This window comes from Halichoeres trimaculatus, unplaced genomic scaffold (assembly GCF_033239565.1).
Source record: "Halichoeres trimaculatus isolate MK-OKI-2021-1 unplaced genomic scaffold, fHalTri1.1 fHalTri1_scaffold_20, whole genome shotgun sequence".
Taxonomy (NCBI): Eukaryota; Metazoa; Chordata; class Actinopteri; order Labriformes; family Labridae; genus Halichoeres; species Halichoeres trimaculatus.
The window spans coordinates 13,767,049-13,790,359 of record NW_027437198.1 but is presented as its reverse complement, the minus strand read 5'-3'; the positions used below and the strand labels follow the sequence as shown (position 1 = coordinate 13,790,359).

Sequence of the window (23,311 nt, the reverse complement as noted above, 5' to 3'; positions counted from 1 at the left end):
GCTCCCAGTGTTCACACACACATCTAGTTTATAATCATAAAACTTACACTTGGCACTCTTATCTGTTGACATGCCTGCACCACCTCCACCTTCCTTTAAACCCTCTGCTTGCTGTGTGTCTGCAGACTTCACCTACACCCTTCAGGCATTTCATGAAACTGACTGAGCTTTGTCAATGTGGTCTGCTGGGGCATGTGTTGAAATTCCTGAGCTGAAACCAACAGCTACCAAGACAGAGAGGGGGTGTGTGTTCCTTATGTGAAATTATTTTAATCCACTGACATTTATGAATTAAATGTGTTATGTGTGTTTGTAAAACTTGAAATGGTCAGAATGCGTTTGTTTGTGATCCCAAAGATGATAAAGAGATTTGGTCCCTTAAGAAAAAGTGGGAGTGAGACGTCAGATCCACCGTGTGGTTCTGTAGGGTCGGCATGTTTTCTCAAACGATCTTCGCGGATCCGCCCAGGAAGTGAAGAGGGAGAGCAAGAGCGAGCAGCGAGCAGAGACTGAACAGAGTCAAAAGTTTAAGTTTCATATCAAAGCCTGGATCCAGACTGTTGGATTGATCCCTGTGAAACTCTTCGGGTTCCTCCTGTCTGTCGTGTGGATGCACTTTGCCCCACAGATTGGAGACAGGCTCTTCTATCATGGACGTTGGCGGTTCGCCTGATTAGGTTAACATGGGGATGAATGGCGGGGGTTTATCTCAGTCCGCATAACTCCGATGAGTCCTCTCGCAAAGTGCTCTTAAAGCTCCTCTAGATCGGACCCTGAAACAAACACAGAGTCGATTTTATTTCAGGAGGTAACGGTACTTTTCTTTGCCCTTTTTTTCCAACACCTCCTGGATCCTGTTATCATGACGGTAAGTCGCACCTTATACACACTCAAAAATTCATAAATCACCAAATAAGTGATGTATTTTTGATGAGTAATGGTTATTAACGTATATTGTGTCGGTTAAATGCGTTAATTTAAAGGTTTGTCGTCATTAACGTACTTTAACGGCTGTTTGGTTTGAGGGGTGTGCACGCGCTGAGAGCAAAAAGCTTCATTAGTCAGATTAATGTACATCTATACAAACAGATGTGTTAAAATATGAAGTATTTAAACATTTCTGCTCCTTACGAGTCGGAAAAGACGATAAAAAAATCAGTCAGTGATCCAGGTGTGTGCTGATTTGATGTGTTTACCCTATCCTGTTGTTTACAGTAGTAGGAAGTGTGTGTGTGTGAGTGTGTGTGAGACATTTTACAGCAAGCTGTTACACACGCGTCCTGTTTGCACACACTTCGCCAACAAAGCACTTCAAATACACACATGAAGGCTGGTAAACCATTTCTAAAAACATTATTTTACATTTCAAATGTGTTTTTAGTCAATATGAGTAACTTAAAGCAGTTCTTACCACTGTCTTCTTCTGTGAATTAAATTAATCTTCAAATTTTAATATATATTATTCACAGAAACAGTGCTCTACTACATTTGCGTGGATGCAGAAATCTGTGCACAAACTGCACTTACAGCATTTTCACTTTTCAGGAGTTCCAGTTTGGCCACTTTCTCTGTTTTCATGTAACTATTCTTTCCTGCAAAGCGGGGCATGAGTGCTCACTACCTGACAATCTCACAACTCAGGCTGCACAGTATATCAATTCAGAATTGTCATTGGGCTATGTGCTTACACACTGTTCATAACGCAAGGTTATGCGTTATATGTGATATGTGCTTCTTCTTAAAATGTCTCTAAACATTACTTTTCATTTATTTATATCTCTGGCAAAATATTTAAGCCTACAAAAAAGGCAAGAGGAGAGCAGATATCTGAGCCACTGTGCGTCTTCTCATTATTTGATAAACATCCCTGTGATATTGTTTGGCTGCGGCGGGAAACTCAAAAGATGGAACTTCAGTGCAGGAGCGCATATTAAAAAGTCTGACCTGATGTGAGAAGAATTATGTGCAGGAAATATTAGAGAGCAGTATCAGTAATTTATGGATATCGATATGATTACAACTCTTTGCTAGCTTAAATAGCATGCACAGTCAGGGGAAAATTCACAGGGTAAAGCAGTAAACTTTAGAAAACACTGCAATACAGAACACAGGAAACAAAAATATTGCAATATCATTTTTTCCCAAGCCCAGCCCCACTGTCAGCCTCACTTTAGATTTGAGCCTTTCACACAACAAAACAGTTCTGGTCTGCTTACCTGCGCCTGCATGCTTAGCTCAGAGGTGGTATCCTAAATATAAAACCCTCTTGGTGATATGTTACCTAAGCCATCAGGGAGTTCTTTTGACATGCAACGCTTGTTTAAAACAGTTGTAGTGGTAGGCACAAGCAAAAGACACAGAGTTGGATAAATTCTATGTTTATTTCTGGTAAACATGTAATGATCAGAGTCACACTCAATGCAGTAAACATCCTGAATAACATGGAAACATCACACACTACTCCTCAGCCGTCATGGGGAGCTGTAGTCAGTTAGAGCACACTTTCTGTCAAACTGTCGCCGGCGTGTGACCCTCCTCCCCCTCCTCCTCTGATTCTCCCTGAGAGGTCACTGATCTGAGAGCACATGACAGGGAACTCTTTATGGCGTTAATGTTGTTCAAAACAGATGCTGCCCTTATTTTGTGTGACCTTCTGTGGCTGCTCACTGACCTCGCTCATGGGCCTGTGTGGACTTGAGAACATTCATGTATGATGAGGTTTGACACATCAGAGCTCCGGTACAGCCTCACAATGAGGAGAGGTTGTAAATCAGACTGAAACTAACAGACTGCAGTTTTCATTAATCCTTCTGATGTCTGAGGTTTGAAATGTGGACACACAGGGAGAGGCGTTTTAAACTCTGCTGTAGTCTTCAGATGTTGTAATCCTCCAGCTCGATATGACGATGCACTTAATGCAGGCCTGCAGAGATGTGCTGACTCATTTGACTGCTGCTGTGGCTCACAAGAATGCAGCCGGAGCCAGGAGCTGAGCATAAATACAGGAGAGTGTAGGCTGGGGAGTCATTTTAGAAAGACAACAGAGGAACAAAATGAAGCGTTATCAGAAAGAGAGAAAGAGGAAAACACCGACAGGAGGAATGCAGGCCAGTTTAAGAAGCTAGGAGTTTACACACTTGTGGGAGAAAGAGAAAGATAAGCAGGAGGAGGAATGTTTGGTGGAAAAGTTGCTTAATCTTAATCTGGGATCACCACATTTAGAGGCACCTCACTAGTGTTTCTTCTTCCTCTGTGTGCAGCTGATGCTGCCTGATGTGTTTTGATGTTTCACACACTGACTCTTCCTCCATCCTTGTCAGTTTCACACCTCATGCGAGGGTGTCTATTTTGCAGTTATTGCTCTTTTCTGTGTCATGCTCCTGTGAAGGTGCATGCAGAAAAAAAACCTTCAATTGTCGTCATTAGGTTTTTATATATGAATATGGTTAGGGCATCTTCACACTCTTCCCAATCTGAGGCTAATGGACATCTAAATGTATTCTTGTGTACAAGATAGGGATGCATCGATCCAACTTTTCTAGTTCCAATACCATTATCAATACCAATACTGATACTGATACCCGGGCTTTGGTATCGACTGATACCGATACCAATCTGATACCGTTCCAATACTAGCGTTCAATAATAACCTTCATGCCCTACTGTGGGATAAGACTGGTAATGCTTTGGGTAAAAGGCAAAAAATGAGTAGATGGAATTACAGATATGAATATGTATTTAAACTATGAAATATTTAAATGTTTTTTATTACTTAAATTTATGTACCATCAAAAAATGTACATGTACTTCACAATGTACACAAGTTATTTACAAATGTGAACTTTTACACCCTCTAGACTGGTAAAAACAAAGCAAGTGCATCAGAGGTAACATTTAGAGTCAAGTTGCAAAAAGAGCTGATTTAAAAAACAAAAAAACAAAAAGGCAGAGATCTGTTTGCCTAGATCTGGTGATCTAGGCAAACAGATCTCTGCCTTTTTTTTTAAATCAGCTCTTTTTGCTACTTGATCTCCTCCCACGATACCGATCGAGCCTTGAGGGGCACCGATACACCAATACCACTGATCGGTATTGGATAAGGATGGGAATCGAAAACCAGTTCCTGTTGGGAATCGATAAGAAATGTTCCAATTTATTGATATCGCTAACCTTTGTGCTTAACGATTCCCTTATCAATTCTTTATATTGTGCCTTATGAAGTCAGTTCTTACTGAAGAACTGACTTCATAAAGAAATGTACATTACTCTCTCTCATGAGATTTATATTCACTACATTCGAAATGGTATAAATCACCTTATTTACCAAAATAACAAAATAGCGCAAGCTTGATGCCAACGTATATGGGAAACCGCATTGATATGCTAGTAGTTAGCATATATCAGTATAACTTCAGCTTCAGAATAGAATTTCACCTTTCATCACAGAAACATATCACATCAACTCTTTGTAAAAAATACTGAGAATTTCAAATGTCAAAAGCTAACAGGCAAATGATAGACTCATGGCTGACTTCATAACTACGGAAAGCTTCCAAACAACTTCAACGATTGCTATAACCACTTTGAGACACTAGATGGCTTAGTTGAATTATTAATATGTTACAACACAGTACATCAACGTCACATTGTGTGCAAGTTTTACCTGTTTCTGTTTAATTTTGCCCAGAAATATCCAGACTCAAGGACCAATTACATGTTATTCACTTACAGTATAAACTCAATTAAATGTTGACACAGAAAACCTGTAAAACTACTTTTTGTACCCAGAAAATTTACAACAGGAATTGATACTGGAATCGATAAAGAATCAGATCGATAAGCAGAATCGATAAGGGCATTGGTATTGACAAAATCTTATCAGTTCTCATCCCTAGTATTGGAGCATCCCTAGTCTGAGATATAGTTTAAAGAGGTATTGTCACATAACCTAAACAAAGCATGCACCTGTAGCTGGATGTGGCTCACTAGTTTCAACATGCATTGTAGGAAAAACGAGTTCCTCCTCGTCTGTCATGAGCAGCTTTGTATCTGTGGTTTGTCTGCACAATGAGCAGCTTAACCTGCTGAATTCTTCCACACAGATAGAATAAATCCAGGATGCTCCGCCCTGATATCCTCCTGTTCCTCAGATAATGTTTGAAGCCTCATGCTTGTGTTTGAAACATCTTGGACTGAGCATGACGCTGTCCTCTCTGTCCTCTCTGCTCTCACAGCCCGACCTCCTCAACTTCAAGAAGGGATGGATGTCCAAGCTGGACGACTGTGGTGAGGTATGCTGCTGTAAAACTGAACGTCTGAGTCCCCCCTGAAGTCGTTATGTGTGCTGTCTTAATGAGAAAGGCTGAGTGTAAGGAGATAGCTGCAGATTATCCTGGTTCTTACTGAGGGGCTCAGCAGGTGTCCTCTCTCTTGCTGATCAGCTTCACACTCTGCTGATCTGCGTTCTTAAATAAATCTGCTGCTTTTATAGCTTCAGTTTGATGTTTAGTTGCTGGTTTAATTTCTGTCCTGGTTGTGACTCCTGCTCTGTGTGTCTGCAGTGGAAGAAGCACTGGTTTGTTCTGACTGATGCTGGACTCAAGTACTACAGAGACTCCAGTGCAGAGGAGGTACGTCCTGTTCATATGTTAAGGATAATAGCGATCGAATCGGAACAGACAGCCTCTCTGTGTAAACTTTATTTGAGTCTGTCTGTGTTTGCTGAGCAGAAAGACGACCTGGATGGTGAGATTGACCTGAAATCCTGTGTGAAGGTGTCTGAGTTTGATGTGGAGAAGAATTATGGCTTTCAGATTCAGGTGAGGATATCTGTTACTCCTCTGTGTCTCTGTTTTTATTCCTCTCCTCTTGTCCTCATTTTCAGCTCTCACCACGCCCGTTCTCAGTTTCTGCTGCTGGTGTTTCTGTTATCACACCTCTCTGATCTCTCTGAGGATCTCTTCTTCTTTTCTCTCTCTATCAGTTTTTCTTTATCCTCCTCATCTCATTCCACTTCTGTCTCATCTTTGTGTCTCTTTAACACGTTTTTTTTTCCTCTTTTGTTTTCCAGACACGAGAAGCTGCTTTCACGCTTTCGGCCATGACGGCGGGGATCAGGAGGAATTGGATTGAGGTTTTAAAGAAGTGCATACGGCCCAGCAGCTCTCCTGACCTCACACAGTAAATACAGATCATTAGATATTAAAGCTGAGCAGGAAAACATGAACAGTCTTCAGCCAGAAAGAGCTGAAACAGAACCATTCTCCGATTAATTTTCACACTTTCAGCTCTGCAGAAACAGCTTCGTCCTGCAATGTACGAGATGTTTCTGATGCATTTTTTAAAACAGTTTGCTGCATGGAAGACATGCATCAATGTCATTGTATACCTAGATCTTTAAATGATGCCTTGTTTTATTTTATTTTTTTTACAGTAACACCTTTTTCCTTTTTTTTCTTTCTCTCCTTCAGATTACCTGACAGCAGCAGTGATAAAGAGAATTCCCACTCTCGCTTCCTTCATTCTTCTCGTCGCCCGTTGTCCCGTCATGCCGACACTCCACCAGAAGCTCCAGCCTCTGCGCCTCCAACACAGCGCAGGTTTGAGTACGTGGAGCTGTCTCCCGTCCCTGCCTCGTCTGGCTCCCTCCCGTCTGGTCCGAGGGAAGCGGGCGAGGGGCAGGGGAAGGAGCACAGCCAGTGGCAGGAGGAGAGGAACACCAGCAGCACATGGGAGGCCGTGCTCTCAAGGAAGAGCACGAGCGGGGGATCAAACTCCCGGCTGCGGGTGGAGGATGAGATCGAGAGGAAGTGGGCTGAGTTTGAGCGCATGCCGTTGAAAGAGATGAGCTCGTTACCACCTGTGGGGTCACGCTCTTCCAGCCAGTCAGCCAATGAGACGCTGCAGAGGGAGGTAGTGCGTGGAGAAGATTTTTCTAATTTGCAAATTTCATAAAATGCAAATTAACTCTTCATCTGCTGGGATGGAGTCACCTTCCTCTTTTTTCCGCCTGCTAATACACACTCTTGTTTTTCTGACCTGCTCTGCTCCTCAGCCGTGTTTCCTGTCTGAGATTAGCTCTTGAACTTTAAAAGTTGACCTGAAGGAGGAGAAAACAGAGGATGAGACAGAAAACACGGCTTTAACGTCTGCTCTGTCTCTGTGTGTGCTGTGTTTGAGTGTGTGTGCACTCTGTGATAAATACTGATCATGTTTGTTATAAACGACCCGCTCCAGTCCCCGTCACTCAGAAGGCTTTACCTCCTCCTTCCTCTGTCAACAGGTGGTGTCACTGAGGCAGCAACTCGAGCAACTACGATTAAGAGGAGGAGGAGGAGGAGAAGGAGGAGGAGAAGGTGGGGTGATGAAGGGTGGCTGTGGTCCAGAGACTCCCTGCGGGCGCAGCCTGGCAGCCATGGAGCGCGCTCACAGACAGGCTCTGGAGGAGCTGCAGCGGCAGCACGAGCGCCAGATCAGGGAGCTGGAGACAGAGAGGGAGCGGCTGCTGCTGGAGGAGACGCGGGACATCGCACGAGGTCAGCAGGGCTCTAACCGGGAGGGGTCAAAGGTCAAAGGAGTTCTGTGCTGAACCTTCAGATGGGACCTTCTCAGACATGTTGAATCCCTTTGGGTTGTCTTGTCATGTAATGATCATGTGTGTTTCAGTGATGGAGGCTCTGAAGAAGAAGCACAAAGAGGAGCTGGAGAGGGAGGTGGAGAAAGCCAAGAGGCTGAGCAGCGGGACGATGGACTCACAGACGATACGAGCCCAACAAAAGTAAGAAACCCTAAATGTTGAGAGCTCAGAGGAGATGAACAGCTGGCCGTCCCGTGTGATGATTATTCTTCCTCCACATCAGCCTTACGTTCCTCTTCAGCGTTTATGGAGGATTCACTCGTGTACTACTTTTCTTTGTAACCTCAGAGGTTGATGTGATGTAACGCTTTCAGCTGCTGAGCTCTGCTCTCTGTGGTATCTGTGCTGCCTGCTTGGTGCCTTGTGCTCTCTGCGTGCCCTTCCTTATTTCTGTGGTTATTGTGTCGAGCAGAAAAACTGTTAGAAACCACAGGAGGAAACGCTCGCCTCATGAAAGTGGGACAAGAAAACGTACTTGCTTTTTTTTTAACAGCATTTTTCTTACTCTTAAAGAAGCTTTCATACTAAATTTCTCTCTGCACAGCTGAAGGAGTCAGCGTCTGGTCTGAACCTTCAGCAAAACACTTTAGCCCCGTTTCCACAAAGCAGTTCGTCTCGGCACGGCACCCAATTTACGGTGTTTCTACTAACTAATCCCAGAATAGACCCCCAAATAATCGAGATGAGCTGTCCCACTTTTTGGCACTCTTTCGTAGAGGGTGCCAGACTACACACATTCGATCTTGGAACTAGGAGCTACAACACAACAAACCGTTGATTGGTCGAAAGAATCGTCACTTAGCGTGCAACAGCGGCTGTATTTCTCCTGGTGGCACACAGTCGTCTCTGAAACAAAGCTTGATTGCACTGTGTATCAACAAGCTACATGCCAATCACAAAGAGGACAGAATGCTGGATGTCTTGCTCTTTGTTTACTGAGTTGCTTCTGTTCTTTGCTGGATTTATTAGTGGGGTACACTGTTTCGCGCTGCTATGGCGTCACACTATTATGTTACTAAAGCAGCTGTCAGCATCCAGCTTACACACCGCCTACCACAAGGGTGCACAGTTGGCTGTGGAAACCCAAACAGGACCAAGCTTAACCGATCCAACCCGTACCAAACCGTACTGATCTAAACCGGACTGCTTGGGAAACGGGGCTTTTGGTTTAGTTCATTCAGCCACTGCTTGAGCTCAGCTGTGTGTGTTGTTAATCCATCCTGCAGGTTGGAGTCTCAGGCCCTGCAGAGAGAGCTGAGCGGGCTGTCAGAACAGTACTCTCAGAAGTGTCTGGACTTGAACCGAGCTGAGCAGAACAACGCTGAGAGAGAGAGGGAGATCAGCCGCAAGGAGAGAGACATGGAGCAGCTGAGGAAAGAGAACCAGGTGAGTTACTTCACTGTCAGGAGTTTGTCTGAAATATAAACACACATCTCTGTGGACTGTGTGAAATGAATGAGGACTTAATTAAAGCTAAATCAAACATGTGATCCACTCTCAGAAAACATGCACCAATGAGCTGTGGATGCTCAAATCCTTGGGACGTTTTCTTTCCTCTGCAGGATTTAAAGACGCGTTTGGTCGAAGAGATCAGCAGATTGAGATCTACAGGTGAGGAGCACAACAAAGACCAGGCGACCTGTGAACTAGAGGTAAGAGCCTTTCATGCTTCATCATGACCTCTCGGTTTCTATGTGCACGCAAACTGAAAGTGGTTTCTGAGCTCAGATCTCACAGACCAAACATGCTCATGGTTTCAAACTTCGATGTGTTTCTTTTGTGGACTGTTTTTACTCGATGTTTTCTTTCTGACTTAAACTCTGAGAAACACAAACTGTTGGCTATAGGAGCAGCTGTGTCAGAAAAATCTGAAATAATCCAAACAGATCTCTGGTCTTCTGAGATTCTTTGTAACAAAACCTTAAACACCAGAAACACAACAGCTCTTTCTGATTCTGTAGTTTTGAGAAAACAAAGAGAACATCATGATAAACAGTCACCAACCCAAACCCTGAATCAAGTGAATCACAGAGACTGAGGCTCATAAATCAGCCAAAGTGACTGAAAGCTTTGACTGACTCAGAGGATAATTACACAGATTTAGAGCTATGAAGAGATGTTTGTCTTCTTTTTTTTCTGACTCTCTGTCAGCAGTGACAAACCTCACTCTGCTCTTCTGTTCTCAGGTTCTCCTCAGGATGAAAGAAAACGAGATCGAGTACTTACACAAAGAGATCGGCTGCCTCAGGAACGAACTGCAGTTTCTCAACACGGTACTGAGACTGAGAGACACTGTGGGAGACAGTGTTTGTGTGGCTTTGTGTGTTTTTCTCTGAGCTCTTCTCTTGGAGGTGAAATCCTGGAATCCTTACATCTAGGTTTTATTTCAGGGTCTGACAGTAAGACATGCAAAATCTCTTAAAAGATTAACAATAACAGTTAACATAAACAATAAAGAAGAAAATCTGTGATGTTTTCTGTGTGTGTCTCAGTGAAAGTGACCTGGAGTGGATTAAGCAGATTGAGGAGAAGACCTCTGACTGACTGTGTCTCTGTGTTGAGCAGGAGAAGCGTCTGGCCTGTGAGCGTTACACAGAGATGCAGGACGAGCTGAGCGGGATGAAAGGCCGCAGCGAGCGGGAGATCCAGAGTCTGAAGGACCACCTGAGGCTGGCCATGGCTGCTCTGCATGAGGGACAAAGACTGGGGAACAGCCTAGACCACTGACGGTCTGCTGCTGTGACCAAACAGGTGAGGACTGTCCCTGAAAGTCTGGTTTATTGTTCACATGTGTAATTTGTGTCTAACGCTCCTCTCTCCCTGCAGGTGTGTTTGCACCTTGGTGACTGAATCAAAGAGGTCCATAGGGGGAGCAGAGGAGAGGATTTTGGGACTGGTTCAGTTCTGGTTGTGAGGGGACCGTGATAGTGCCTTAGTTTTCAATCATTCTGCCAATGAGCAGCATAGAGTAGGTATTAGCTGGTGTCATTAGGGTCTGTGTCCGTTAATAACAGCTTTTTGGTACTAGCAGCTACTGTGAGTCTCAGAGCACAGCTCACAGCTGCTTTCTGTTGATAGGTTACAAAAACTGTCCCGCATCACTTCTGCATCCTGTAGTGACTGATCATTCTGTTATAATTCCTCATATGTGCATTATTCAGTGAGATTTTATCAAGAAAATATAAAGAGCTAAACTTCATTGGCTTGGTAAACACTGTCAGTGTGAGAAAGATGCAGTGAGTGGACACAGGCCCTAAAAAGAGGCAACACATTTAGAAAACTGCACTTTTGATTTTTTATTTTAGCTCTTTAAGAGTGCGCATTTGGTCTGAAAACTGGAACTTTTATGGAGTGAGATGTTTTTTTTCTTTTTTTATCAGGTATTGTTGAATATAAAAAAAAGAGTTCATACATTTTGTTGTTGATTTTTCATTTCTTCTGTGTTTGTGCCTGAAACATCTGAGGTCAACAGTTACCTATGAGCTACTGTCATCTCTGTTTTTTATGTTGTACAGTTTATGAGTCATGTTTACTCTGAAAAGGGCACATTTTCTATAGAAATGGAAGCTTTTCTTTGCTGTAATTATCATTTTTTAACTTGAAAGTTTGCTTTCATAGTTTTTTTAGGAAAAAAAATATTGGGATTAAAACAGGACCAGACAGCAAAAGTTTCTCATTTCAGGCTGAACTGAGAGTTGCTCTGTGTTTACACAGAGGCTGAATCAGGCTCAACTTTCTGCAGGATGTTTGTTAAAGCTGTTGAATGAATGTTGTCCCAGATAACACGTCTTCATTTCAAATGTTCAGCCTCCCCGATTATCAACGGCATTACTTTGCCACAACAAAAACATACAAGTGTTGCATTAATGAGCCAAATTTTGTATTGACAGTAAGAATTGTGATATGATGACTTATCTACCTGCCTTTTGAAACATTTTCATATTTAATGTACTGTAGAGCCTGTATCAGCTTATTTGTAAATTATAAACATTTTGCAATCAATAAAACAAGTTCAACAAAAACACATTGGTTTGTTTGTTCACTGGTTGTATTTAACACCTGAGTCTGCAGACAAGAACTGACTCAAGATATTTATCAATTATTAGATTTAATAATAATGATGATAATAATAATAAAAATTATAATAATAATAATAACAATAATGTTATCTGTATAGCACTTTTTCTTAAATGTCACAGAGTTATTTTCCCCCTGAGACATGGAGGAGAACTTCACTCAGGAATAATAGATTAGTTTGAAGTCCAAAGTCCCTGTTTGATATTTTTTAATTCTTATGTTTCAGGTTTTAAGTCCCGAAACTCTGAGCTGAAATTTTTCATATTACGAGGTAAAATCCTAGAGTAAAATGATCTACCCTCTTCTGTGACGCACCACACCGCCGCCAGTCCCTCCTGAAGTGATCCATCCACACCGCCAGGCGGCAGCATCGCATTGTTAAACTGTCAACTGTCCGTTAGGGAAACCGGAAAAGACGAACTCCAGCAGCCATGGCGTCCACAGCGGCCACTCGAGCCTCAGCTGGAGCTCTCAAAGTGGTCAAACCGATCTTCAGCAGGGACCTTGACGAGGCCAAACGCAGGGTTCGGGAGCTGTATCGGGCCTGGTACCGAGAGGTCCCGAACACAGGTATGTGAATCAGGTTTACCTGTTTGAAAGAGGAGAAGAAGAAGAGACCGCGTCAAGGTCGAGTTTGTGTGAACCTGGGCAGCTGACAAGATAAAGCTCACCAAAACACATAGCAGGCTGATGAAGTTAGAGACTTGGCGGTGTTTATAGGAAATGTACAAGTCAGAAAATTTTATCGGCTCAGTTTTAACTGTGTGCCGTAGAAACCGTAGATTATCCCGCGTTCATTTAGCTCCTTAAACAATAACATTGTAAACACCTGTGTCAAAGCTTCTGATTTATCGATTTATGGGCAGAGGTTATCAGCAAGTCCAATGCTCAGATCAGCTATAGGAAGGATGATATCTACCGACTGATCTATAAATGATGGCAGACAGTGATATTAAACAGATTACTGTATGTGTTGGTGTCATCCGTGGAGTGTTGTCGCTTGTTTCTGAATCATAAAAGGAATGACATCCAACTCCAACAGAATAGAGGAGTCCCAAACCATACGCATTAAAAGTCATAGTACAATACAGGAACAGTTTGTTTCCCATTTGACACGTTTTGTTCACAGGTAAATATTCTAATTGGTGTGAGTGAAAAATGTTTGTTTTCTTTCCATACTTCTCAAACTGTAGTGACTAAATTAGTATGTGAATAGAAGTCTGTCTCCTCTAAGCAGGATGAGTTTATAGATCAGAAACATTAAACACATCTGGAAGAAGGCTGAGTGTTATTAGCAGGATAGGTGTCAGTTGTAGTGATTTACTGCATGCTGATGGATCAGATCCCTATTTTACATTTTCCACAGCAAAAATTACAAAGTCAGTGAGTTGACAAAGAATGACTTTTGTTTGTGTCTGCTTTTCCAAAGTGGCTACATTTCAGCTGGACATCACAGCCCGACAGGGGAGAGACAAAGTGAGAGAGATGTTTGACAAAAACAAGCACATCACTGATCCCCGTGTGATTGACATGTTGGTCATTAAGGTAACAACACCTCCTCCTCCTGCTTCTCTGAGGCTGCTTAATTAACTTCAGTGTACCTTGTGTCCCTCACTGCTGTGTTTTATATATTTGATGTTCATTTTTTAACCTCAGGGCAAAATGGAGCTGCAGGAAACGATCCACGTCTGGAAGCAGAAGACTCACATTATGCGATATTTCCACGAGACCGAGGAAGCTCGTCCCACTGACTTTCTGTCCAAATTCTACCGGGGCCACGACCCATGAACTGTAGTTGTCTGCTGACCTTTGACCCCTCCTTGCTTGTGTCCAGTGTGACAGATGTCCCCCTTTACTGTAAATACAATCTGAATACACACAGATCTGGACTTCTGTCTCGTCTTTTGTACCAGACATTGCTCTGAGTTATTTTTAAAGGATATATCAACCAAAAGCCCCTGAAAACTTAATCTGCTGGTGGTTTTATTAACAGCTCTTTCTGGTTAAGCAACGAGACATGCTACGTCAAGTTTTACCCGTTCTGAGGAAACAAATACTATTGCCAACATGTGTTGTAATTTATATATTCTTCCCTTTATTAGGACCAAAATAGTGCATGCAGATACAGTACGATATGTTCAGCCTGGTACAGCCCTGTGATAAAGATAACAGCAAAAAACCCTGAACCCAGTGTGGACAGAAGGCGACTTGAACACAGCAGAGGGGACAACAGGAAGGCATTTATGTGCTGACAGGTTCACACACGCATCACGGGGCTAGTGACCCAGGAAGATGACCTGAGGAAAGAGAAAGGATGTAGGAGTTTAAGAGTCATGTTTATTAAACAAACACTTCTTTAAAACTTAACTCTGGCTGACTGAGAATACTCAAACATGCAACAAAAATGTAAAATTGAGTTCAGCTAAATCAAGGGAAGAAGAGAATACTGACAGTGATGTGCACAATTACTAATTTTTTAACCAAACTTTGATGGATTTGTTTATCAGGGATAGTTAAATTAATCTTATTTTATATTTGTCTTGAACCCTCTGTGCAGTGGAACAGCTGCTTGCTTCCTAGAGTGCCATCTACTGACTAAAATACTGTACCACAGTCAAACACTTCTAGTTTATTAAGGTATACAGGACAATGAGGCATAAGAGATTAAAGCCATGTTAGGAAAAAGTGTGCCATAATAATGACAATAAAAAGTTGTGACTATGATATTAAAATGTCCAAAAAGTGAGATTAAAAATTAGATTATTTAAAAATGGAAATTAACAGATAAAAAGACTGACTCATGAGTTACAGTCTAAATTATGAGGTTGAAAGTAAACAATGAAATTAAAAGTCAAAATCATGAGTTATACATAATCAACTACAAGTTTTGGTGAGATTAAAATGCTAATGACACTAAAAAATGTGAATTGTAAATCTAAATTAAAATGGATTAATTAATTATGAAAAGTCTAAGTGTTAGGGAAGAATAGACTTTCATCTGATAATTATGACAATCTTTTACAGATCATTAGAGTTTTATTTATAAACTTAACCTGTGGGAGTTTGAAGTCAAGGCTGGTGTTCTCTTTGTGAGTGTCCTCACTTCACCCACATCATGTACCTCCAGGAGTTCCGTCTGTGTGTGCGTACCCTGCCATGTTCCAGGTGAAGCCCCGCAGGTGTTTTTACCTGATAAGCAGGAAGTCTGCGGACCCCTCAGTCATCGTCGTCGTCATCCTCCGGGACGAAGATGTCGTGCTCCTCCAGCAGTGCCGCGAAGTTCTTACTGATCAGAGTCCCCACATACAAGAAGGGTACCACGACCAGAGCGATCCGGATCAGACCGAAGGAGGTCTGCATGGAGACCAGCACAATATCAACCAAGTTAGTTCAGGTCAGGCTGTTTTCTCTTATGTAACAAAGAAAGACCCTCAGGGTGGATTAAGAGGGAGAAGGAGCTCCCCTGTCACCTCCTCTCCACCAGCTCACTGCTTTAGCCTGTATGTCCTCCTTCAGGTCCGCTCGAGTGGTCCTTAATTTAACAGCTGAGCAGTGATTTACACACACGCGCACTCACACACAGACACCAAAACAACACTCACCTTCTGAGGTTTAGGAAGAATTCCGCCGGAGGACGTGGTCACGACTGACCTGCGCTGCGTCCCCGTCCTCCCCGGGCCGGTGGAGGGGCTCATCGGGGCGGCGCGGAGGCTCCGGAGGGCGGACAGCCGGGCCAGGCGACCAAGGGCCGACGCCATGTTGGCAGCGTTTGATGCGGCAGCAACGCGGAAAACAGGAGGAATGGTCTGGATGGAGAGCCGCAACAGCGCCACCCTGTGCTATATTTACACTCTAACGATACATATTTTAATGTTTGCCATTTTTATCCCTATATCTGTGTTTGTATCTTAATGTTTAAATCTCGTAATTAAGAATTTCTTCCTCATTATTGTGACGGTAACACTCATTTCTACTCTGAATCTCGTTATGGTTTTTATCTCATTATTTAGTTGTTTTTCAAACCCCCCCAAAAATCACATGGAGATAAACTAAATCATAAATTATTAAGTGCTCAGAATTTAAAAATGATCTATTTTGCTGGACTTTATCTATAACTGTCTTGAAACTTTGACTTCTAGTGGAAATTTTACACTAGAGGATGTTTTTAGCGTTTTAAATAGCAAGTTTTCTGACATCTTTGGAATTGTATGACTTAAATGACACAAATATTACTTATTTCATTAAGGCAAAATGAGCTTTGAAAAAAAATACAAGAACACAAAGGTCAAAAAATAAACACACAAAACAGCTAATGTTGGTTTCATATGTTCTCTTGTTTTGCAGTTTACATTTCAAAGCCATAATCTTTTTCGGCCACATAGAAAAACTGTGTTTGACGACATATATACATAAGAAATCTGACAACATAAACCAGGAAGGCAAATCAATAAATACTGTACAGCATCAAATATTTACAAGATCTATACGGCTTGAAATGGTGAAGAGCAGGAACAGCTTGACCAAGGGAGGCTACGAGATGATTACTGAGTACTGGCCTCAGAGGAGCTCTGGAGATGCTGGGTAGTGTAAACATATGGTATGTACATGCTCTTCCATCAGTGTTATTGTGCTTCACTGTCAGTGTAACAAACCTCATCTGCTCAAAGAATCAAACAATCAATGAAATATTTAAGACTTCTCCCAATGCAAGTTAAATAATTTAACAACATCAACTGAAAACATAAATAAAATCTCTACCAACACATCATCTTTTTACAAATGAATCTTTCCCCTTTAAGAAACAGAAACAGAATCATACTTTGTGAATAAAACAGGAAGTTTACAGCTCAGGAGGAATCATCAGAGCCTCATTAGTGCAGAGAAATCACTTCAGTCATCTTCTATCTCATGTTGGTCCTTCCAGTCGAATTGTGGTGGCAGCGATCGCTCATCACTAAACAAAGAAACATAGAGACAATCATTCAAAGTTACATCATGCTTTGATTTAAGAGCCTGGATCTTAAACTCTAGTCTTTTCCTCACCTGCTGTTTAAAAGTCAGACGTCTGAAGAACTTGTTGACCTCGTACGCTCCTGGTTTGACTGGATCCCCCGGCTTATTGCTCTCCCCTAATCTGACAATCTTCCCTTTAGAGATAGCGGTTCTGAGGCTCATGCTCTTGATGACTTGAGCACCTGGCTCTGAGCCGGCCGTGGGTCGGGAGGAGACAATGATGTAGAAGGCGTCTTTCTGGTGCTCATGGTAGCTCACTGTCAACATTGAGAGGGAGAAAGTAACTGCATGCATGTTTTGGTTTTATCTTTTTATTTTATTTCACATTCTAACATTTACCTGCCGAGGTGACCGCCGTGTCGGTGGTGCTGATGAGCTCTAGCAGGATTGTGGGATATGCTGGGTGCAGCAGGAAAAGCTTTCTGATAAGTGGCTGAGCTGCAGCTACACCTGGAGCCACCTGCAGACAGAGAGGATAGGTTTCACTCATGTGTTAATCTGTGTATTAACACTGATGCATCTTAGGGATGTTCTTCTCTTCACATCAGACTCACAGTGGGGTTTGTTGTGTTCCTCTGAGCTCTGATTGGCTCGCTGGCCCAGAAGAGGAAAGCTGATTGGCCAGTTGAGGTGGAGATAGCAGAAGATTCCAACTTGAGACCGGGACACACAAAGTCAGCTGACCAGAGAAGCTTCCCCTGTGCTCCGTCAACGATCTGCACCTGAGGGTCAGAGATGAGGAAAAAACAGCATGACTTATCAACTCAAAAGATCACTTAAAGGTGCAGTGCATTCTCCAGTCACTTCAGCCCTTTAAATTTGTACTGACAACCAAAACTGAACATTCCTGTGCAGCATGCGAGCTCCTGATCACTGACACAGGCAGTTTGTTTCACCTGCATGATGCCGTTCGCTGCATGTTGGATGAATAGATCAAGTACTCGGTCATCGTTGAAGTGTCCTGGGACTGGTTGGCTGCAACAGGAAGAGAGATATTAAACCAAAGTTTGTGTTCTTTTGTCTTTAAGCCGTCTGAATGTTGCTGTTCACATCACATGACCTCAGGTGACCTCTGTATGTTGATCACAGGAGCGTCTCACTGAGGCTGATGGGATTCATTTACCAGTGCAGCTCGGATGAGTTGAAGGTCCACTCTTTGCGTATGTCTCTCTGTCTGAGTACCGACAGCTTGGTGGAGCCATACACCAGCACCCAGTCACTCTTACTGGAGTTCAGGTTGGTGACTGTGTCCAAGCTGTTCTTGTTGTTCCCCAAACCAGCCACAAGAGGGAGCAAGAACTCTGCACTCTCAGCTCCTCTGGGAAGATAAGATCACAGACTGTCAGATGTGCACTACTGAGATGTTCCAGAGAATTTTCAGAGGATATTCTGCTATCTCTTCGCCCTGTGACAGTTTTTTTTTATCCTCTGATGCTTTTTAAAATCTAGTGAAGGTCAAAGAGGCTCGGCTTGATTCGTACACAGAGAAGGAAGGACAGATCTGATCACTAACGGTCATTGAAGACACATTCAGCGCTGCATAATGATAAAAACTGAAACATACCTGTAGATGTTTATGAAGGAGGAGTTGGTCTTTTTCAGTTCATCCCAGCCTGGATCCCTTCTCCTCAGTGCCTGGGTTAGAGGCATCTTCCCGGTGGCTTTGATGTAAATATCTCGCACAGAGATGGCCTCCACGTTACCTTAAAAAAAAAAGACAGATGCCAAGTTTAGTCTGATCATATAAAGACAGTCAATGTTCCCTTTGAGCTTACACAACCGGTCTGACCACACATTGTGACATCAGAGCATCTTTTAATAGACCTTGATATTAACATGTCTGACTGATTCTTTACCCAAACCAAAGAGGATGAAGTATGCTCCCAGTGGCGTCTCGTGCAGCAGTGGACCGATGAGGCGTCCTTGTCCAGTGAGGTTGAAAGGGACGGGATGTCCCAGCTTTGCCCCCGTCAGCCCAGAGATCAGTGTCAGAGAGAGATCTGAAGCCTGAAACAGGAAACGTCACATTTATGATACTGGTGTTTTTAAGTGTATAGATGCAGCTCTTGGGATACATAATAAAAGAATGCAGTTTTAGAAATGTGAGGAAGGAGGAAGCTTTCATCACTTTACCTCGTCTGCAGGAAGCGTGGCTATCAGCAGGTCTGGGACTGAATCCCCCTGGAGATCTGGAAGCAACACCGCCTGGGATACGATGTTCTTCAGCGAGACTGTCCAAAAGTTCTTCCCTGAGGATCGTTAAAGGGAAACAGGCTTTAGAGTCTTTATGTTGAGGATTAGACCGTTCATATCTGTGCAGCTTGTTTTCTAACCTGTGGTGCCATTGACCGCCATGATGACAGACTTTCCGATAATGAGAACCACAGGTGTTGACTGACTGCTGAACTGCAGCCCACACTGGATGTACTTCACAGACTCGTGCATGACTCTCCTCCACAGCACCAGACCGCTGACTGCAGACAGCGCCACCGTGCTGAAGACTGAGTCACACAGAGACAGAAACAACATGGGATGGAGGATGTTATTGGGCCGTGCAGTTTTATCCTCTAATTTCTGAATTAGACTGATTCTAAAACTCTTTAAGGAGCTCCAGAATCCTCAATAAGTCAGTCTTTCACATCAATCATCAGATCAGAAATAAGTCAGGATGAAGAGGTGAAGCCTTTGTAGGACATCTCACATACTTTTGTTCCCCTGTGTAGGGTGCGTGTCATTGGTCCATTCAGTAACTCCCAGGAACACATCCTCTACCGAGTCTCCATCAACATCCCACAGAGCCAGAGGAGGTGGGTTTACACCTGGACAGAGGAAAAACAAAAGAGAAACCATCTTCAGTGTTTACTGCTGAGGTATCCTGTTTGTTTCCTCACATGCTGCTGTGGCAGAGATGCTGATGTGCTGGTTAAAGACCCAGCCCTGTGGAGTTTGTAAATGATGCCTCTCTGCAGATATTCGTGTTGAAACAGGTCATGTGGTGGGCAGGGTGATGCTCACAATCCTGTATAATTACACGTGACTAATTACCAGGTGAGCCAGCTTCGTCTCGCCACACAGACTCCTGGGAAGGGTCTAAGGGGGATGAATTAATGTTTGCATCAGGTTTTAAGAACAACACACCCTGAATATCACCTAATTCTTTATCTTGTGTTTTCTCTCGTCTTTTTTAGTCAAAGAAACTTTAGCTTTTGTGACTTTTAGTGATGTTTTAAACTTTGACTCTTGTGTCTTTACCTCCAGCGACTCCCAGCACTATCTCCCATTGCAGCTTCTTCTCCAGCTCGCCCTTCCTGCAGGGGATGAGAAATGCACACAGCAGCACCAGCAGCATGGCGCAGACCAGAGGCACAAGGAAAAATGCGCTCCGGACAGCGTGCTTCATCCTCATCCTCTTTTCCTCTGCCTCTGCACTAAGAACCCCCAGGCCTGAACCGCCTCCAGACCCCCCTCTGTCATCCCCATCCCTGTCCCTTCCTGAGTCCCTATGGCTCCAGTACTGCACGCCTTTCATGTCGTCTCTGTCCGGCCTTGATTTGTTGGGGAGTCGCTCCCTCCATTCATCCTCCTCTTCATCCTCGTCCTCCTGACCCTCATCTTTAGCCATGACGAGCCGTCCAGATCTGCTACCCCGAAGCTTAGAGGAGCCAGCACCAAGGCAGTTGTCCCTGCCAAGGCCATTTCTGGGGTAGTTGAGGACGAGGTCGTCCTCCTCACTCTCGTCCTCGCTGTCTGCCTGAGTGAGAGGGTCGTACTCCCCAAGCTCAGAGCCTTTCTTGCCTGCAGAGACACAGAGGCTGCTGGTGAGGATCATCTGTTGCATGACCACAGTTAGATACTACACTGTAGTAATTAATTCCTGTGGTTATTTAAAGATTATAGGTTAACAGTTCTAACACATAGAGTTACTGTATCTACCTTTATATTACAGTTAAATTGTGTAATGCAATCACATGAACAGATGCTGACACAGGGTATCTATATAGAATTCTCTTTGATTTCACACAGCTCCCCAACTTGTTTCTGCCAGGGTTTTAAGTTGTTATTTCTAATTTATTATACAATATTACATTTTGTAATATTCTAAGTTCCTCGACAGTGTGAGTATTATTATTAAAACTATTTAATCTGTTATCTTGCCTCTGTTTATTATTTCGCACCAAAAACACCGACAAAAACCCACTTTACGCATCCAGACCGGCTTAGGAATAAACCTGATCTAAATTCTGGTTCTGGTATGAGGCACAGAATAAAAAATAAAAAGGTCTTTTGCAGCGATAGAACGAATAAAACTGTAGTTATTGCACACTCACAGGTGTTATGAGTGTCATTACTGATCATCATGTCTGTGTTGTTTACCCTACAGGAGCAGGTCAGTTACCGTTAGCTAGCAGTTAGCTCAGAGGCAGCAGAAACTCTGACACACACCTTCATCATCCTCATCATCCTCATCAGAACTATCTCTCTCTCACACAGCAGACCCTGTCTGTTTAAGCTATCTCTGTAATTTCGACGAAATGATCCTTTTTGTGAACGGATGGGGAGGAGATGCTGGCAGTATGAGAGCTTTAAATGAATCACGAAGAGCGCAGCAGAGAGAGGATCCTCTCAGATCTAACTCTAACCTTTCCCCAGAGATGCATTCAGTGCATTTAATCTGTTTAAAGTTTCTTCCGCCTGAGCCGAACACTGAGCCGAGCATCTTACCGGGCAGTTTGAGGGCACGAGACAGCGCTGCAGCCATTTCTCCTCTAACGGATCCACAAACAGCGACGTGAGGCTGCGGTGATGAGCAGCTCGAGGGGACCGACCGACCGCGCAGGTTGGAGCTTCGGCTGCGCAGTGCATCTTGGGACATTGAGTTTTTTCTTTCTACTGTCTGCCTTTTGCGGTGATTCTATACACAATTTCTCAAAATTGACCTTAAATCAAAGCTCCCAAAAGTGATAAACTTGCAAAATTGTAATCGAGGAAAATGATATCAAGTATTTTACTTTCTGGAAATAAGAGGTATGCACAGAAGAATCGCGACCGTACACTGCTTTTCTCTCTGTATCTATTCACTATGTACGTATTTTATTTTCCTTACAACTCATCACTCAGAATTGAAACTTTTTGTCTGATTGTAATACGATAAAATTTCCCTAGAATCTGGAAAACAAAAACATTGCTTCTCAGTATGCAACGTTTTTGTCTAGTTTTGCTTTTGTTTGTTATGCTTTTCCAGCACTTGCACTCTTTCTAACATTTTGAATCTCAATATATAAATGAGTAATTCAAAATTATGAAACAAACAAAAAAATAAATACAGCTTCTGTACTCAAGCACGACACTGAAATATTTATTTGGTTTCGGATCATTTTATGCACTGCGGTACTTTGGTTGCAGCAGGCCTTGAGGGGGTCCATAATATGTCATCAAACCTTCAATCCATCACGTACCGTACCTCATACAAAGCACCATAAACCGAAGAACAATTATATTACACAAATAAAACTCAATCTGATGCATTTATAGGGTAGGAATACTTCTCCAGACGGTTGATGGTGAAGATGTCAGTGATATAATTGTTATGCACAGTCACCAGATACTTTACCAAGGCCTCCACCCTGTAAACCCAAGCGTATACCCCTTCACTGACGGTGCACCAAGTTGAGTCTCCTACCCCAAAGTAGGCCAATGGTTATCTCCCGTCTCCTGAAACCTCCCCCGCCATAACAGCCTCTACACACCCACACTAGTTTAGAACAGATGGGGGACGTTTTCTTGCTAGAACTACAGACATATAACATCTGATCATCGACGACTCTGTAATTCCCTGAATTTATCTGTGTTTCTCGATTTTTTTTTTTTTTTTTTTACAAAATGGGGTTCGGGGAAGATCCTGATCCCACGAAGCATCTCGCGAAGTAAGCGAGTCACCTCAGCAGGTAGACCTTTACCCCTTCAAAAATTCGTCTCATAGAGTATATGAGGACACGGGCGTCACCCCGCGTCGTTATTTTCCTTACTCATCAGTTTAAGGCATAACCAATCAATGGCCGAACGTAGCTCTAGATACAGTGATTCACCGTCTTCAGTCAGGGTGCCAAGTAAACGCACCATCCGCGTATCAGAGACTTACGAAACTGTATGTCTGCGAATTTTTGATTTTATAAAACTGTAATGTTTTTTACGGAATGAAGAGGCAGGACAAGAGTGACAAGAGTAACATTCTACAGTAGAGGCTCATGGGTAACCACAACGAAGGAACATTAATCGATCGCAGATATTACTCGTAATGAGGATCGGCTGCTCTCTGTGAAGTGCCTCATAAGGTTAAAGTAAAGATACTTGATTTATAAAGCATTCAATAATAAATTAACTTGATTCAAAACAGTTACAAAGGACCAGAGGCAAATACAAGTAGGTATATAAAGGAAATAAATACAGTCCGAATAATAGAACCATAAAAAATAATTAACTAGATTAAAGAAAATTTGAAAAGAAAAGTTATGCTAAAGTATGAAAATGATAATAGAGTCATATGCAATAAAATATAATATAAAATCAGATTTTTTTTAAACCGTT

The 23,311-nt window shown here is 42.8% G+C and overlaps 4 protein-coding genes and 1 non-coding gene across 5 annotated transcripts; 2 read left to right on the top strand and 3 right to left on the bottom strand.

The window, feature by feature from the left end:
• Nucleotides 1–460: 460 nt before the first annotated feature.
• On the top strand, nt 461–11,623 carry triobpb (TRIO and F-actin binding protein b). Its single transcript, XM_074696039.1, has 13 exons — nt 461–868; nt 5,235–5,291; nt 5,562–5,630; nt 5,730–5,819; nt 6,071–6,180; nt 6,471–6,912; nt 7,283–7,535; nt 7,666–7,777; nt 8,863–9,022; nt 9,199–9,288; nt 9,823–9,909; nt 10,202–10,387; nt 10,463–11,623. Exons 1-12 carry the CDS (start codon nt 863–865, stop codon nt 10,361–10,363), a joined length of 1,638 nt encoding a protein of 545 aa, XP_074552140.1. The 5' UTR covers nt 461–862; the 3' UTR covers nt 10,364–10,387; nt 10,463–11,623.
• A 480-nt stretch (nt 11,624–12,103) lies between these two features.
• ndufa6 (NADH:ubiquinone oxidoreductase subunit A6) lies at nt 12,104–13,594 on the top strand. Its single transcript, XM_074696040.1, has 3 exons — nt 12,104–12,283; nt 13,143–13,258; nt 13,370–13,594. Exons 1-3 carry the CDS (start codon nt 12,145–12,147, stop codon nt 13,499–13,501), a joined length of 387 nt encoding a protein of 128 aa, XP_074552141.1. The 5' UTR covers nt 12,104–12,144; the 3' UTR covers nt 13,502–13,594.
• A 189-nt stretch (nt 13,595–13,783) lies between these two features.
• On the bottom strand, nt 13,784–15,514 carry smdt1a (single-pass membrane protein with aspartate-rich tail 1a). Its single transcript, XM_074696041.1, has 3 exons — nt 15,316–15,514; nt 14,903–15,067; nt 13,784–14,010 (listed from the first exon to the last, which is right to left on the bottom strand). Exons 1-2 carry the CDS (start codon nt 15,469–15,471, stop codon nt 14,930–14,932), a joined length of 294 nt encoding a protein of 97 aa, XP_074552142.1. The 5' UTR covers nt 15,472–15,514; the 3' UTR covers nt 13,784–14,010; nt 14,903–14,929.
• A 519-nt stretch (nt 15,515–16,033) lies between these two features.
• fam234b (family with sequence similarity 234 member B) lies at nt 16,034–21,597 on the bottom strand. The gene is made up of 13 exons (XM_074696038.1): nt 21,449–21,597; nt 19,979–20,521; nt 19,432–19,545; nt 19,060–19,227; nt 18,860–18,975; nt 18,583–18,733; nt 18,291–18,429; nt 17,850–18,044; nt 17,623–17,701; nt 17,281–17,448; nt 17,066–17,186; nt 16,757–16,983; nt 16,034–16,667 (listed from the first exon to the last, which is right to left on the bottom strand). Exons 1-13 carry the CDS (start codon nt 21,483–21,485, stop codon nt 16,665–16,667), a joined length of 2,061 nt encoding a protein of 686 aa, XP_074552139.1. The 5' UTR covers nt 21,486–21,597; the 3' UTR covers nt 16,034–16,664.
• A 1,018-nt stretch (nt 21,598–22,615) lies between these two features.
• On the bottom strand, nt 22,616–22,769 carry LOC141810246 (U12 minor spliceosomal RNA). Its single transcript, XR_012600062.1, has one exon. It is a non-coding gene; the product is annotated as a U12 minor spliceosomal RNA (small nuclear RNA).
• Between the last annotated feature and the right edge of the window lie 542 nt (nt 22,770–23,311).